The 12,120-nt window shown below is 53.0% G+C and overlaps 3 protein-coding genes across 3 annotated transcripts; all 3 read right to left on the reverse strand.

The window, feature by feature from the left end:
* Positions 1-368: 368 nt before the first annotated feature.
* On the reverse strand, positions 369-1,453 carry LAESUDRAFT_761322 (uncharacterized protein; the record flags this gene model as incomplete). Its single annotated transcript, XM_040912894.1, has 2 exons — positions 369-752; positions 815-1,453. 2 exons carry the CDS (start codon positions 1,451-1,453, stop codon positions 369-371), a joined length of 1,023 nt encoding a protein of 340 aa, XP_040761937.1.
* A 2,903-nt stretch (positions 1,454-4,356) lies between these two features.
* On the reverse strand, positions 4,357-5,419 carry LAESUDRAFT_751269 (uncharacterized protein). The gene is made up of 3 exons (XM_040911655.1): positions 5,137-5,419; positions 4,836-5,056; positions 4,357-4,767 (listed from the first exon to the last, which is right to left on the reverse strand). The coding sequence occupies exons 1-3, from the start codon at positions 5,404-5,406 to the stop codon at positions 4,533-4,535; spliced, it is 726 nt and encodes a 241-aa protein (XP_040761938.1). The 5' UTR covers positions 5,407-5,419; the 3' UTR covers positions 4,357-4,532.
* Positions 5,420-6,615: 1,196 nt separating this feature from the next.
* Positions 6,616-11,859, reverse strand: LAESUDRAFT_751270 (phosphoribosylformylglycinamidin; the record flags this gene model as incomplete). Its single annotated transcript, XM_040911656.1, has 16 exons — positions 11,806-11,859; positions 11,696-11,752; positions 11,387-11,646; positions 10,447-11,353; positions 10,113-10,387; positions 9,668-10,041; positions 9,317-9,590; positions 8,942-9,265; positions 8,214-8,882; positions 7,986-8,063; positions 7,679-7,945; positions 7,487-7,555; positions 7,372-7,424; positions 6,938-7,110; positions 6,747-6,765; positions 6,616-6,724 (listed from the first exon to the last, which is right to left on the reverse strand). Exons 3-16 carry the CDS (start codon positions 11,639-11,641, stop codon positions 6,616-6,618), a joined length of 3,846 nt encoding a protein of 1,281 aa, XP_040761939.1. The 5' UTR covers positions 11,642-11,646; positions 11,696-11,752; positions 11,806-11,859.
* Positions 11,860-12,120: the final 261 nt, after the last annotated feature.

Genomic DNA, 12,120 nt, shown 5'->3' on the forward strand with positions numbered 1-12,120 from the left:
TTTGAAGAAATTGCCCTTGTTGCTTGACCCCGCTTTGGCATTTCGAATTTGCCTTTGTACTTGGGGTCTGGGCATCGCTGTTTAAAAATGAAGGGGTGTTTCCCACATCGTACACACAGCTTCTTCTCCAGCCATCCTTCTTGTTCCTTGGTGAGGGTGGATACTCGATCCACGACCATTGCGTTGGGGTCTTTTGGGGCCCGTGGTGCTGATGATGATGATGTTGTAACTGTTCCACGTTGTCCTGCCTTGTCGGCTCTGAACTTGGACTCTAATTGAAGGCATAGGTCGAGATATTCTGGCCATGTGATGGGGTCAGAAATTCCTAGACTGTCTCGTGTGACCATTGCCTGGCGTACATCCTTGCTTCAGTGTTCAGCGATGTAACCGATGAGTGCAGTGTGCCCTAAGTTGATCTTAGTGGCCCATTGGCAGAACTGTTCTGCAAAGGATACCATCGTGGGATACGTCTTGCCACAGATATCCTTCAGATGCTGCTGCACATCCTTGTCCGGGTCGAGGGTTCTGTAGTTCACTTTGAGAATGTTGATGAAGTCTTCCCATGTGCCAAGTGCCTGCCGTGCTGCTGCTCTGGTCGCATATTCGGACATGTATGTGAACGCACCACCTTCCAAATGCAGCAGGGCCATGGTGATCTTGTGCTCATCGTCATTGATCTCATTCCACCACATCCATATACCGAGTTGTTGGAGCCAATCCTCCAGACTTCCTTTGCCCGAGTAGTGTGGAGGCTCAGCAATTTTGATGCAGGGTTGTGCGATTGGACCGTGCCGGACATTTGACCTTGCGTTACAGTGACGCCGCTTGCTTTGAGCGAAGCTAGCTCATGTCGCAGCTTGATGTTAGCTGCCTTGATTTCCATCATTTCTTTGCCTGTATCGAGCATTGCCACCTGGGTTCCCGTGAGCTCATCGTTCAAAACTGTCATATGCGCATCTTGCACGAGGATCCTATCCTTGAGCTTCCCGATCTCCATCTGGAGCATTCCCTCCTTGAGTCGGTGTTCGCTCTTGTTGTTTTGGATCAGTGACTCGAAGGCTTTCTTGTGCTCGTACATCTTGTTTCCGAGCACATTGTAGACCTTGGCGACTTCGGTACTGACCGTGAGCTTCATTGCCACAATAACCCATTCGCGGATGTGGTCCGGGACTTCTCCTGGAGCAGACTGTCTGAGTGCATCTTCTAGATGCTCAAACTGGTGTCCGTCAAATTCCCAGATGGGGGGAACATAGGCGGGTAAGAGTGATGGGGTTGGGGATGCTGGTCCTCCAACTTGCGATGCAGAATCCTGCGGTCCTAGTGCTAGTTCTGGTGAATTGCGCTGCGAGGCACGTGGGGTGCTTCCATCGTGTGCTGACTCGATGTTTGTATGCAGAATATCATCCATTCTTTGCCTGAACGTGGATGCGTACGCACGATCAGCTCCTTCCATTGTGATATAGATGTAGTTAAACTAATTGAAAATGAAGCCTAGGTACTGCTTGTCCTTGACTTTCCCAATCTCCCTGACGATCTTGTCTAATCTCTGCTGCTTCCCTATCTCCTTGAAGTTGATCCTTCCTATTTCTAGGCAGCACGTGTTGATGATCTGTTTGTCGACGAAGGTGTATTCACGAGTTCCCGTGTAGAGGTCTGCACAGACTTTGTCTAACTCCGATGCGAGGAGTTGTACCTTCTTTCATTTGTCCTGATCAATTCTCTCCCAGAACGCTCCTAATATCGGTTGTAGTCTGAAGCGGGTAGCGGAGACCTGCTTCTTGAGTGTTTCGATGTGGAGGGTGAGCCTGACTTTGGATGGAAGAGGGCGAATGGGTCGTGCGTGTGTGTTGACCTTAACGAAGTTGGGAAGGGGTCGCACTGGCTGTGGAGCAACAATGATGGGGGGAACGGCGTTGGAGGTTATAAGTTCTGGGGGTGGTGCCAGCTTGCGACTACCAGTGGTAAGACATCCCTTTCTGGGCTTGTAGCGTTCGAGTGGTGGGGTGTGATCATGTGGCTTGCGGATGATTCCGCGTTTTATGATGTGTGTGATATCTACAACCCTAGCTGCTGCTCGCTGCCTGTCTGTGGACGATGCGCCTAGTGACGCAAGTGTGAGGAGCCTTCCACGCTCCTTGTTGGTTTCCTGATGCTTGTAGTGGGCGTCGAGGTCGATCCTGGGGGTGGCCTTGCGCTTTGAGGCTTTGGGCAGCTCAGAGTCTTGCTGAGGCTCACGCCGGGTAGAGATCGGATTGGAATGTGTGTCAAAAAAGCCGCGCGCTACGGCTGAAACTGCTTGCGCTGAAAATATGTGGCCACTTGTGTTAGACACTAAGCAGGGGTGCAGAAAATGTCAGATTGTTTCTAATGTCACGGTAACACTGGACAAGAGATCAAAAAGACTAAAAAGGGACAGTCACGTGGAACGTGCCGCCCTGATCCCCCTGATCCCAAAAGTATCCCCCTGAACCCTATGTGGTGCAAGAGCCTGTTGACTTACTGGTCGATGTGGCAGACGCAGGAAAGGGTGAGAGATATATGAAGGAGCTGGTGAGCTCAGTGAGTGCTATGGGTAGTAGACGAGGAGAAACAATCTGAGGTTTCATCCCCTACATGGCTGGTCTTATATACACGTACAGCGGGCTATCTTACCTAAGCTACCTATCTACGAGTATAAGCAAATGGCCGTACATGAAACAATAGGATGTCCGGAAGCAGAACAATAAGTGGGAAGATCGATGGTTGCCGCAGTAATGTGTGTGCACATCGTGCCTATCTTGGTTTCCCTTTTGTTCTCCGGTGTGAACATCGTACCTATCTAGGCTTCTGGCTAAACTACTAGGAAGCGGAAGGCCGATGCATAACAATAGTCCTTGTTCCCTTTGTTCCCAAATGGGTGCCTCTATTGTATCCTGGAATAGACAGGTCCGACCGTATCATCCACGGGTCTGGACCATAACATGTGATGTGGACTATCACCTGATCTCTACGCGTCGTGTCTGTGGCTGAGTGGCGTGAGATATTGGTGAAGCACATGATCTGTGGTGTGAGAAAAGTTTGTGGCGAAAATCTGTGACAGGCAGCTGTACAGGTGGTACGAGATTCTGATGCATTCTGGACAGGAGAGAGATGCATTCAGGCTGCAATTATGAAGCTGTCTACATATGAGATAGAACAGCCAAACAATCCTCTCACGAATTGATGGTGTCGTCATAGTAACATTTGTTATATTGCTAAATCTACATGTGCAACTTCATCACACTGAATAATATTTGTACGTGCATGATTTTATATGTTTCTGCATGTGCAATTTCAAGTATTTGTATGCACGCGACTATTTCGGTGCACACGCATGCGAAAATAATATTTATACAGATGGAACGGCATAATAAAGGGCTTGCTTAAACGGGTAAATCCTGACTTTGTTGCTGCACAATTGGCAACCGATGCAGATAGAGCATTCGGGGCTAACTAGCCCAGCAATCCTGGGGGTATATGATGGGCTACTTAGCCCAGAAGGTCGTGAGGTCGAGGTGTCAGTAGTGATGTTCAGGGCCAGGCTGAGCTGCCGAAAGCTGAGCCCAAGCCCTCTCTGAGCCTGCGCGCAGGCCGGGCTTTCAGCCACAGTCATTGCAGACATGGGTGCATTTTTGACTGGTAATATGCCATAAAAATTCATTTTATACCAGTAAATTCACAACATTAAACTGGATTCACTTCAAAAATGGCATCACAAAGCGGTCCGTGTCTGAATTGAGTAAATCAGACCACTCCCCTGCAAGGCAGGAGATCACGTGATATTGAATGAGCGGTCTTCAATGTGGGTTTTGGTCACACACGGTTCTCTCATTGCTGCTCAGTCTGTGCTCACGAGCACACCATATGGATTTCCACTGGCCAAATAATCTGGCATGATTGAAGGGTGATTTTATGTAGATTACTTGTATATTTACACTACTGATTGAACTATAGACATCAAGGAGAGTTACCTGCAACAAGCCCGGGGCTTAGGCCGGGCCGAGCCCGAGCCGAGCCCGAGCCCTAGCAGAGGGCCCGGCTTGCGATTCTAGCAAGCCTGAGCCTGCTGAAGCCGAGCCCGAGCCCGGGCTTTCAGGCCAAGCCGGGCCCTGAACATCACTAGGTGTCAGTGACGGTTGCCGTAATCTCATATCTCTTTTTGTATGGCCTGCCACTGAACTAATAGAGAAGAGAAGCGCGGGCTGGCGCCGGTGGCAGGCCTTGCAACTGGAGAGGATATGAAGGGGATGTAAAAAACGATGTAAGTGGTGTGTTGAAAGTGGGCATTTGATAAGCAGGCCGTTGACTGCGGGTAAGCAAGGACATTCGGAAGGGTTGCGGGACAGCAGAGTATATTGAGAGAGATCATTAATACATTTTTAATTTACATGTAAGGCGGGAGCAGGGAGCAAAACACAGGACAATATATAAATGGGGAAGAAGGGAAACACACGTAGATATGACTGTGGGACGAGCACGTGGTAGCGATGGAAAGGGCCGGAGAGCCATGGGGCCTACTTCCGGCGTTGGAAGTTAGGATCAGCAGTGCTGAACACGGATTCGGGAGCGTAAATGTCCTCAAGCGGCTGGTGGGAGAGCCACCAGCCACGGCCGATTCGCGCGTAAGTGCTGGCACCGCCCAGGATATAGGTCTGGGTCAGCTCCTCGCTGAGTGTCTTACCGAAGTTCTCCTCCGACCACTCGCTGGTGATGTCGCCGTCGCGGAAAAACACCGCCCAGCAGTGAAGGCTAGCAGATCGAGGAAAGGCGATCACAATATCAATGATATCTCGGGGATCGAATGGAAAAGGACGTACATATGATCTCCACACCCTTTCCAGCGGCTTTCCGACGTGTAAGGTAAGAATAAGAAATGATGCATCTTCTTGTCGATAATCTTGTCGATAAGCGTGCCGATGGTGGTCCCTTGGCGGAGCGGGTATGTCAAATAGTGGGCGGCACTAAAAGTCGGCGTATCGCGGCTCAGCATGGCGAGGGTATAGACACCAGGGTTGTACTCGCTGCCGGACACCAATGTCTGGTCGTAAAAATCCAAATCAGATTCAAGTCGGTATAGATCGGAGCAAGAAATGTGACTACTGTATGAATACTGCGCACCTCATTAGCATCTGGAACGACCTTCTCAGGTCCGAGTTCCATCGAGAGCCGAGCCGATAAGTACCATTCGTTATTGATACACTGGGACTGGGCGAAGAGCACGGTGGCAACCATATGGTTCTTGGCGTAAAAGTCCTTGGTGGGGTCTGAGATGTTGAGCCACTCGATCCGGTACTTGTTGACGACGATGGCTTTGATATCAGCAGGAGCGTGTATCGCGGGGCCTTCGAGATCCGAGGTGTCCCAATAACCATCAGTGTCGAAGTTCATGACGTTGTCAGCCATTTACTTCGTTCGAAGGGGAGCAGTGGTGGGAGGACATCGGTAAGAGGGTTGCGAATATAGAGAAGACGATAAAGGCTCACCTTAGCTATGAAAAACAAGTGCTTATAGGTTGAAAAAACTCAAGACGGGTTGTGAGTTGTGAGGATGGAGAACTTTACCGCTTTTCGACCCAGACTTTTTATATGTTTTTGAGCGTGCTACAGACTGAAGGAGAGACAACTCTAGAGCTACAGATCATGCGGTAAGTGTATGAGAATCCCGGAACTTAACCGTACGAACATAACTCATCCAACCGCGGAATAATGTGAAAGACGTATAAAGGCTTTTCCAGGTACAGTCCTGCAACGCGTTTCAGCCGTCGCTTAGCGTTCGTTCCTCCCGATACGTTGAGCGTGTTCCACCAAAAGCGTTATCGGTCGGCCACTTCCAATAAACCCCCTCGCGCGAGAACGCGTATGGTATTTCGTATTGCGCCCCCCTCGGCGCCCCGTCCCTCTTCTTACTGGGCGTGACGTCCGGAGGTAGAGGTCGCGGAGGGTGCTATCTTGGTAGCTGGAGGACATTACAATAACGCGGAGGGTTAACGATGAGACTGAGGACGGTCAGCTTCACCGGTTAAATCGCCACGCTTTGCGGGTCCACAGCGTCTATTGGGCGTCTGTTTGTTTCCTCTGCGAATTCGCGAAGGGTGCCAATTCGAGTCTGAACATAAGCGCATGCCGGGCCGACGAGATCTCTGGTGTGAGATGAGATCTGTTGCCCACTGGGCCGAAAATGATGCGCTGGAGACGGAATTCAGAGGAGTTGGAATCAAGTCCTGGCAGTGCCTGGGCAACAAGAAGGGCCCGATATGGAGTTGCCTGAATAAACATAAAAGAGACCTCAGCTAAACTCTAAACTTACGCGGCCGAGGATGAGTGAGAGGTGTCCACGTGGTCAACCGGCAGCTGTAGTTTCTTGCCCATCGTGTCCCAAATGAAGCGCTATTCCGTTTCCACGCCTACAAAATTGGCAACATCTGGAGCAGGAGTGACTCATAGCCTGAGTGCTCTGGATCCAGTTGAAATCCAAGGCAGGTGCAGAGTTCGCGATATCTGGTGAGCACAAGTTGTGGAAGTGCGAGTGGAAGGCGCTAAGAGTGGCTGCAATGCCAACGCTAGGAGGGCGTGGGAGCATTCTTTTTTTACGTATGGATTACTCCGCCGGCTTTTGCGTCGCAGGTATATCGTTCCAACGCCATTCCCTTGCAATCAAAACATTCGTGGAAACGTAAACTGTTTCCTGATTCAACTCCGTGGTCGACCTGTTGTGGGTTCAGAACGCACCTCGCACTGTCAACGCAGGCTGTGAGACATAGCTCTGTAGCTGCTCGCAAATGTTTTAGTCACTACTAGCCGGCGTGGGTCGCGACGCTTTTCATGTTCCATTTGATTGATTGATCCGAGCGAGACGTGGTGAACCCCCCAGCGCCAAAAGGTTGCCGCCGGTGGCGCTAATCGACATCGCAAGTACGCACATCTTCCTCCTTCTGTGAGTGAGATCGACTGCAGGGCATCACAGGTCGTCGAGAGGCGATGGGCCCCCGCAGAATATGCCCTCTCAACACCGTTGTCTGGTGTATTGTCAACCGCGGACAGGCGATTCGGGCGTGGCATCTGCTGAGGACCCACAAGGACTCCCCTCCTTATGCTATACCAGACGCATCTTTCACATTCATCAATCAGGAGGATTTGCAGCAGCACGGTTATGTTATCAGCTCTCGGTTTCGTCTCCGCGGACCCAATCAGAAGGTATATCCTTGATAATCACATTCTATTGTTAACCTTCCTACAGTCCTGGCTCATGCAATCTGGTTGCGAGGGGAACCGGTCTCCATTCAACTGTCAGAAATATATCATTCCAGCAGACATGCACACATTATCATCACTAGGGATAGATCGTTTCACTCACCGAGCTGGAAACACCATCTCGTCTCGTTTCAGACGATCACGGCAGCGCAACAGCTATTGAGCGGAGGAACAACGGAAAGAAACGCAACAGTCGAGTTGCCGAGACAGTATCATACATGCGCGCTAATGAAATCTGTGTAGCAGCTGGATATCTCGATATCACCCCACCGCCATGCTGCATTCTGCTATGTATATATATAAGTCAGGGTACATCAATCTTATATTAGAGAACATCAAACGAGCCCAGCGCTCTTTTAGTTTCAACACCATCTCCGCGCATTCTGGAAGAGCCTGAACCACGGACCCACGCCCTTCCAAGGGTCATTCAACGCGGGAGGATACCAGCTGTTGCACTGTAGCCTGATGACTCTTTCAGTGTGAGGCATCAGCGCCAGCACACGCCCGTCTGGCGTATGCAACCCCGCGATACCGCCCGCGCTGCCATTCGAGTTGAGCTGGTACAGCTCCGTGGGCTGTCCCGCCGAGTCAACATTTACGCAGTGCCACCTATCCCTGCATCTCCAGCTTGTCCCGGTCCTCTTCGCTCGCGAACGCCGCACGGCCCTCGCCATGCGCTACCGCCACAGGCAGCCACGAACCTGCCATGTCACTCACGAACACGGAGCGGCTCTTCACCGCACTAGGTACTACCTCCACCGTACACACGCGGCCCTCGAAACGCTCGCTGCGGTTCTACTTGAACGCGGGCCACGCCTGCACGCCGGGTACGATTTCGTGCAGGTGGCTGAGGAACTGACACCCGTTGCACACGCCGAGCGCGAAGGTGTCTTCCCGCGCGAACAACGCGCCAAATTCACTCCGCGCGTACGCGTTGAGCTACACCGAGTTCGCCCAGCCCTTGCCTGCGCCGAGCACGTCGCCGTAGGAGAACCCGCCGCAAGCTGCGAAGCCGCGCAACGCGCTTAGGGAGGCGGCGCCACTGAGGATGTCGGACATATGCACGTCGATGGCGTCAAAGCCCGCTGCGGTGAACGCCCAGGCCATCTCGACTTGGCCGTTGACGCCTTGCTCGCGGAGGATAGCCACCTTGGGGCGGTGGGAGATGTCGCGCGGAGGTTCGGGCGAGAAGGAGAGGTCGTTATATATGCCTTTGTATGTTGCGTTGTTGATGAGGTCGTACTCCTCCTTCGCGCTGATCGGGTCGTCCCGGAGTGACTGCATCCTGTAAGTAGTCTCTGCCCAGATGCGTTGCAACTCTGCACGGGTACTGGAGTAGATGGTTGCATTTTGTTGCGTGATCCTGAATGTTACGTCGACCTCGTACACTTGACCAATGATATGGATGCACGCCACCGGGAACCAGACATTGGCGAAGATGCTCATGAGCTCGTCAACTTGTGACTGGCAGACCTGCATCACGGCACCGAGTTCCTCGTTGAAGAGGGTCGAGATGGGGTCGCCAGAGACCATAACCTCATCGAGGGAGACGTCAACGCCAACACGTCCAGCGAATGCTATTTCTGTCAGTGTTGTGAACAATTTCCGTCTGACCTGTCGTGGCACGCAAGAACGAGCCCAGGTGCCTTCTGCCTAACAGTCTGACAGCCGACCAAGAACGCTTTGAGTTGTGCAGCATTCCCGACGTCGGGTGCCTCCGAGCCAATCTCCTTGAACACCTGCGCCAGGGCCGACCCTCCAAGGTGCTGCTTACCCTCTGCCAGGTCAAAGAACACGAGCACAGTAGGCTCGCCAGTATTAGTCTGCAACTGAGGAGTCCATGTTGCGCCAATGTCCTCCACTCCTGCGAACGCGGTGACGATGAGGGACAGATGCGCGCTGACGTCGCGTTGCTCTTCGCCCTCCCTCCACTTCATCGACATCGACATCGAGTCCTTGCCCACGCCGAGCGCGGGGCACAGTTCCATTGCGACAGCCTTGACGGCAGCGTAGAACGCGGCGCACATTTAGTTCGCGCTGAGCTTCACGCGGCCGAGATCACCGATGCGAGCGGCGGCCAGGTTCGTGAGAGACTCTGCGACCGCCATGCGCCGAGCAGACGCTGCTGCGCTGCGTAATGCCAGCGGCGTGCGTTCGCCCATGCCCATCGCCTCTCCGAAGGGTACGTAGAAGCCGTATGACGCTTGGGTGACGGCGACGTCCGCTATGGGTACCTGCCAGCCTGAGGGCCCGAATATCTGATCCCGAGTTACGAGACCTGTGATGAAGCGGTCTCCGATTGTGATGAGGAACGATTTGAGACTACGGAAGGCAGACGGAGAACGCGGCGCACAGCAGCGGCGATGCGGTCCTGGGAAGTGGTAGCTGAGGGCACGTACCGAGCCAGCGAGGTATCGAACGGGACGTAGGTGGTCAGCTTGGTCGAGTCGGAACGGTGCATCCTGGGTGGCTTTCCGAACAGTGTTGACATCTTCAGCCGGATGACGTCCGTCTCAAACAGGCGATCCGTGACGATGAGCTCCTCCTCCGCCGTCGCAACGCCGACAAGGGAAAAGGGACATCGTTCACGCTGTGCAAGCGCGGTGAATTCCGACTCCTTCTCCGGCGAAATGGCAAGAACGTATCGTTCCTGACTCTCGTTGCACCAGATCTCCATGGGCGACATGCTTGTATCCGCCACGAGCACGTCACGTATCTCGAAGATAGCTCCCAGACCGGAATCGTGCACCAGCTCCGGCAGAGCGTTCAAAGACTACCGGCGCAGACATCGTGGATGGACTGTATAGGGTTTCCCTCACCGAGGTTGACGCACGCATCGATGACCTGCTGACAGCGCCGCTGCATCTCCGCGTTGTCTCGCTGCACACTCGCAAAATCCAATTCAGCCGAGCCGGCACCGGAGACTTGACCGCTTGCTGCTCCTCTGCCAAGAGCGATCAGTAATCCGGGGCCACCAAGCACGATGATCTTCGCTCCAGGGGAAATCGTAGATTTCATCGCGAAGGAGGGACGAACGTTATCCAGACCGCCAGCAAGCATGATCGGCTTGTGGTAACCACCAGTCTCCACCTCCCCTTCTACACCAGCAGGAACGCGTTCTGCGAACGTACGGAAGTATCATTCAGAGCAGGGCGCCCGAACTCGTTGTTGAACGCACTCGCGCCCAGTGGGCCCTCGATCATGATGTCAAGCGCAGGCGCGATGTGAGCGGGGCGGCCAAAGTCTGTCTCCCAGGGCTGCTCGAAGCCAGGTATCAGCAGATTGGAGACGGTAAAGCCAGCAAGACCCGCTTTGGGCTTTGACCCTCGGCCAACAGCGCCTTCGTCTCTGATCTCACCTCCGGAACCATTTGCCGACCCAGGGTGCGGCGACACGGCAGTCGGGTGGTTATGGGTCTCGACCTTGATGAGAATGGGCATATCCTCAACCTGCGCCTCATATCGTGGCGATACTTGGTCTGCGAACGAGACTCCGAAGCGTGGCGCGGAATGTCCTTCAAATACCGCTGCGTTGTCCGAATAGGCTGAGATCGTTCCTTTCCCGCAGACCTTCTCTGTGTTTCTGATCATCTGGAATAGAGACGTATCCTGCAAGGCGTCGTCGACAGTCCACGATGCATTGAATATCTTGTGCCTGCAGTGCTCGGAATTGACTTGAGCGAACATGAACAGCTCGGCATCGGTGGGGTTGCGGCTGATAGGAGAGGAGCCAGACACGAATGCGTCCACCAAGTAGTCGATCTCATCGGAAGACAATGCCAACCCTAACTCCTTGTTTGCGGCGACCAGCTTCTCGCGAGCAGCTCCGGCATTCTTGCTGTCTGATATCAAGTCAACGGTGACAAGAGGCTTTGTAGTCTTGTGAGAGAATATGACCTCGGGGTCAGGATGCGTGAGTTGGACGACTTGAGTCATACGGTCATGTATGAGATCCGCGAAGGATGCGAGGTCGTCCCGCGTCAGGTCTCCTTCGAAAATCTGGAAGACAAAGATAACACCTCGCTCGATACGTTTGACGTACTTCTTGAGCCCGCATATCGCAGCGATATCCGTCGCTTTGCTGGACTAGGGAGATACGGCTCCTGGCCGGGACAGGACAAAGGCAATGTTGCGTTCCCCACGCAAGGCATCGGCGGTGCCCGGAAGCATGATGTCATCTCCGTATTGAAGCCAGCGACTGTGAATCAGCTGCGGCTTGGATCCTGGTTGGTACAGTTCCTCCTGCAATGAGTCGACGAGGTGCAGGTGGACCGCGTCCACGGAGATGATCTTCGGACAACGCTTCTGGATGCGTTTTAGGAGCGTCTCACACCTTGTCTGGATTAGGTAGGAAGATCCATGGAGTTCCAGCATCGTCTCTAACGAAAACGTCATGGGAATACGAAAGAGCATCGTGAAGTCACGTACCAGCCACGCTCGAAAGTGCGATGTATGGACTCAGCTAACGAACGCAACGAGGGCGAGCTGTTGAAAATGATTGCTTAATGGAATCTTCTCATAAACTGGATGTGACTTACCGGACAGGAAGGCATGATTGTCCTCTGGAGTGGGCTGCTACTGTGGTAGATGTTCTCTCTCATACCTCAGCGATTTAGTACACAGATCTAATCTTATCTACGTTACGTAATGATCACTGATTGAGATGCGCCACTGTCTTGCTCCTTCAAGTCTGCAGAAACAGTGATGGTAATTTCTTAGTCTCGTAACCAGACGGTATAGGTGAAGCCGTGCAGCAGGCAGGGAGAGGCAGCGCCACCACAGCCACAGCGGAGTGTGAGCGGAGAGCGAAGAAAATCTGCACAGCTCCACCTATACCGTCTGGTGAATTTGGT

This window comes from Laetiporus sulphureus, assembly GCF_001632365.1.
Source record: "Laetiporus sulphureus 93-53 unplaced genomic scaffold LAESUscaffold_34, whole genome shotgun sequence".
In the NCBI taxonomy this organism is placed as follows: Eukaryota; Fungi; Basidiomycota; class Agaricomycetes; order Polyporales; family Laetiporaceae; genus Laetiporus; species Laetiporus sulphureus.

Coding starts and splice junctions, on each gene's coding strand:
- LAESUDRAFT_751269 (XM_040911655.1), bottom strand. CDS start 5,406: ATGAACTTCGACACTGATGGTTATTGGGACACCTCGGATCTCGAAGGC. Junction 5,057..5,136: donor TCGTTCCAGATGCTAATGAG/GTGCGCAGTATT, acceptor TTTTACGACCAG/ACATTGGTGTCCGGCAGCGA. Junction 4,768..4,835: donor AAAGGGTGTGGAGATCATAT/GTACGTCCTTTT, acceptor TCGATCTGCTAG/CCTTCACTGCTGGGCGGTGT.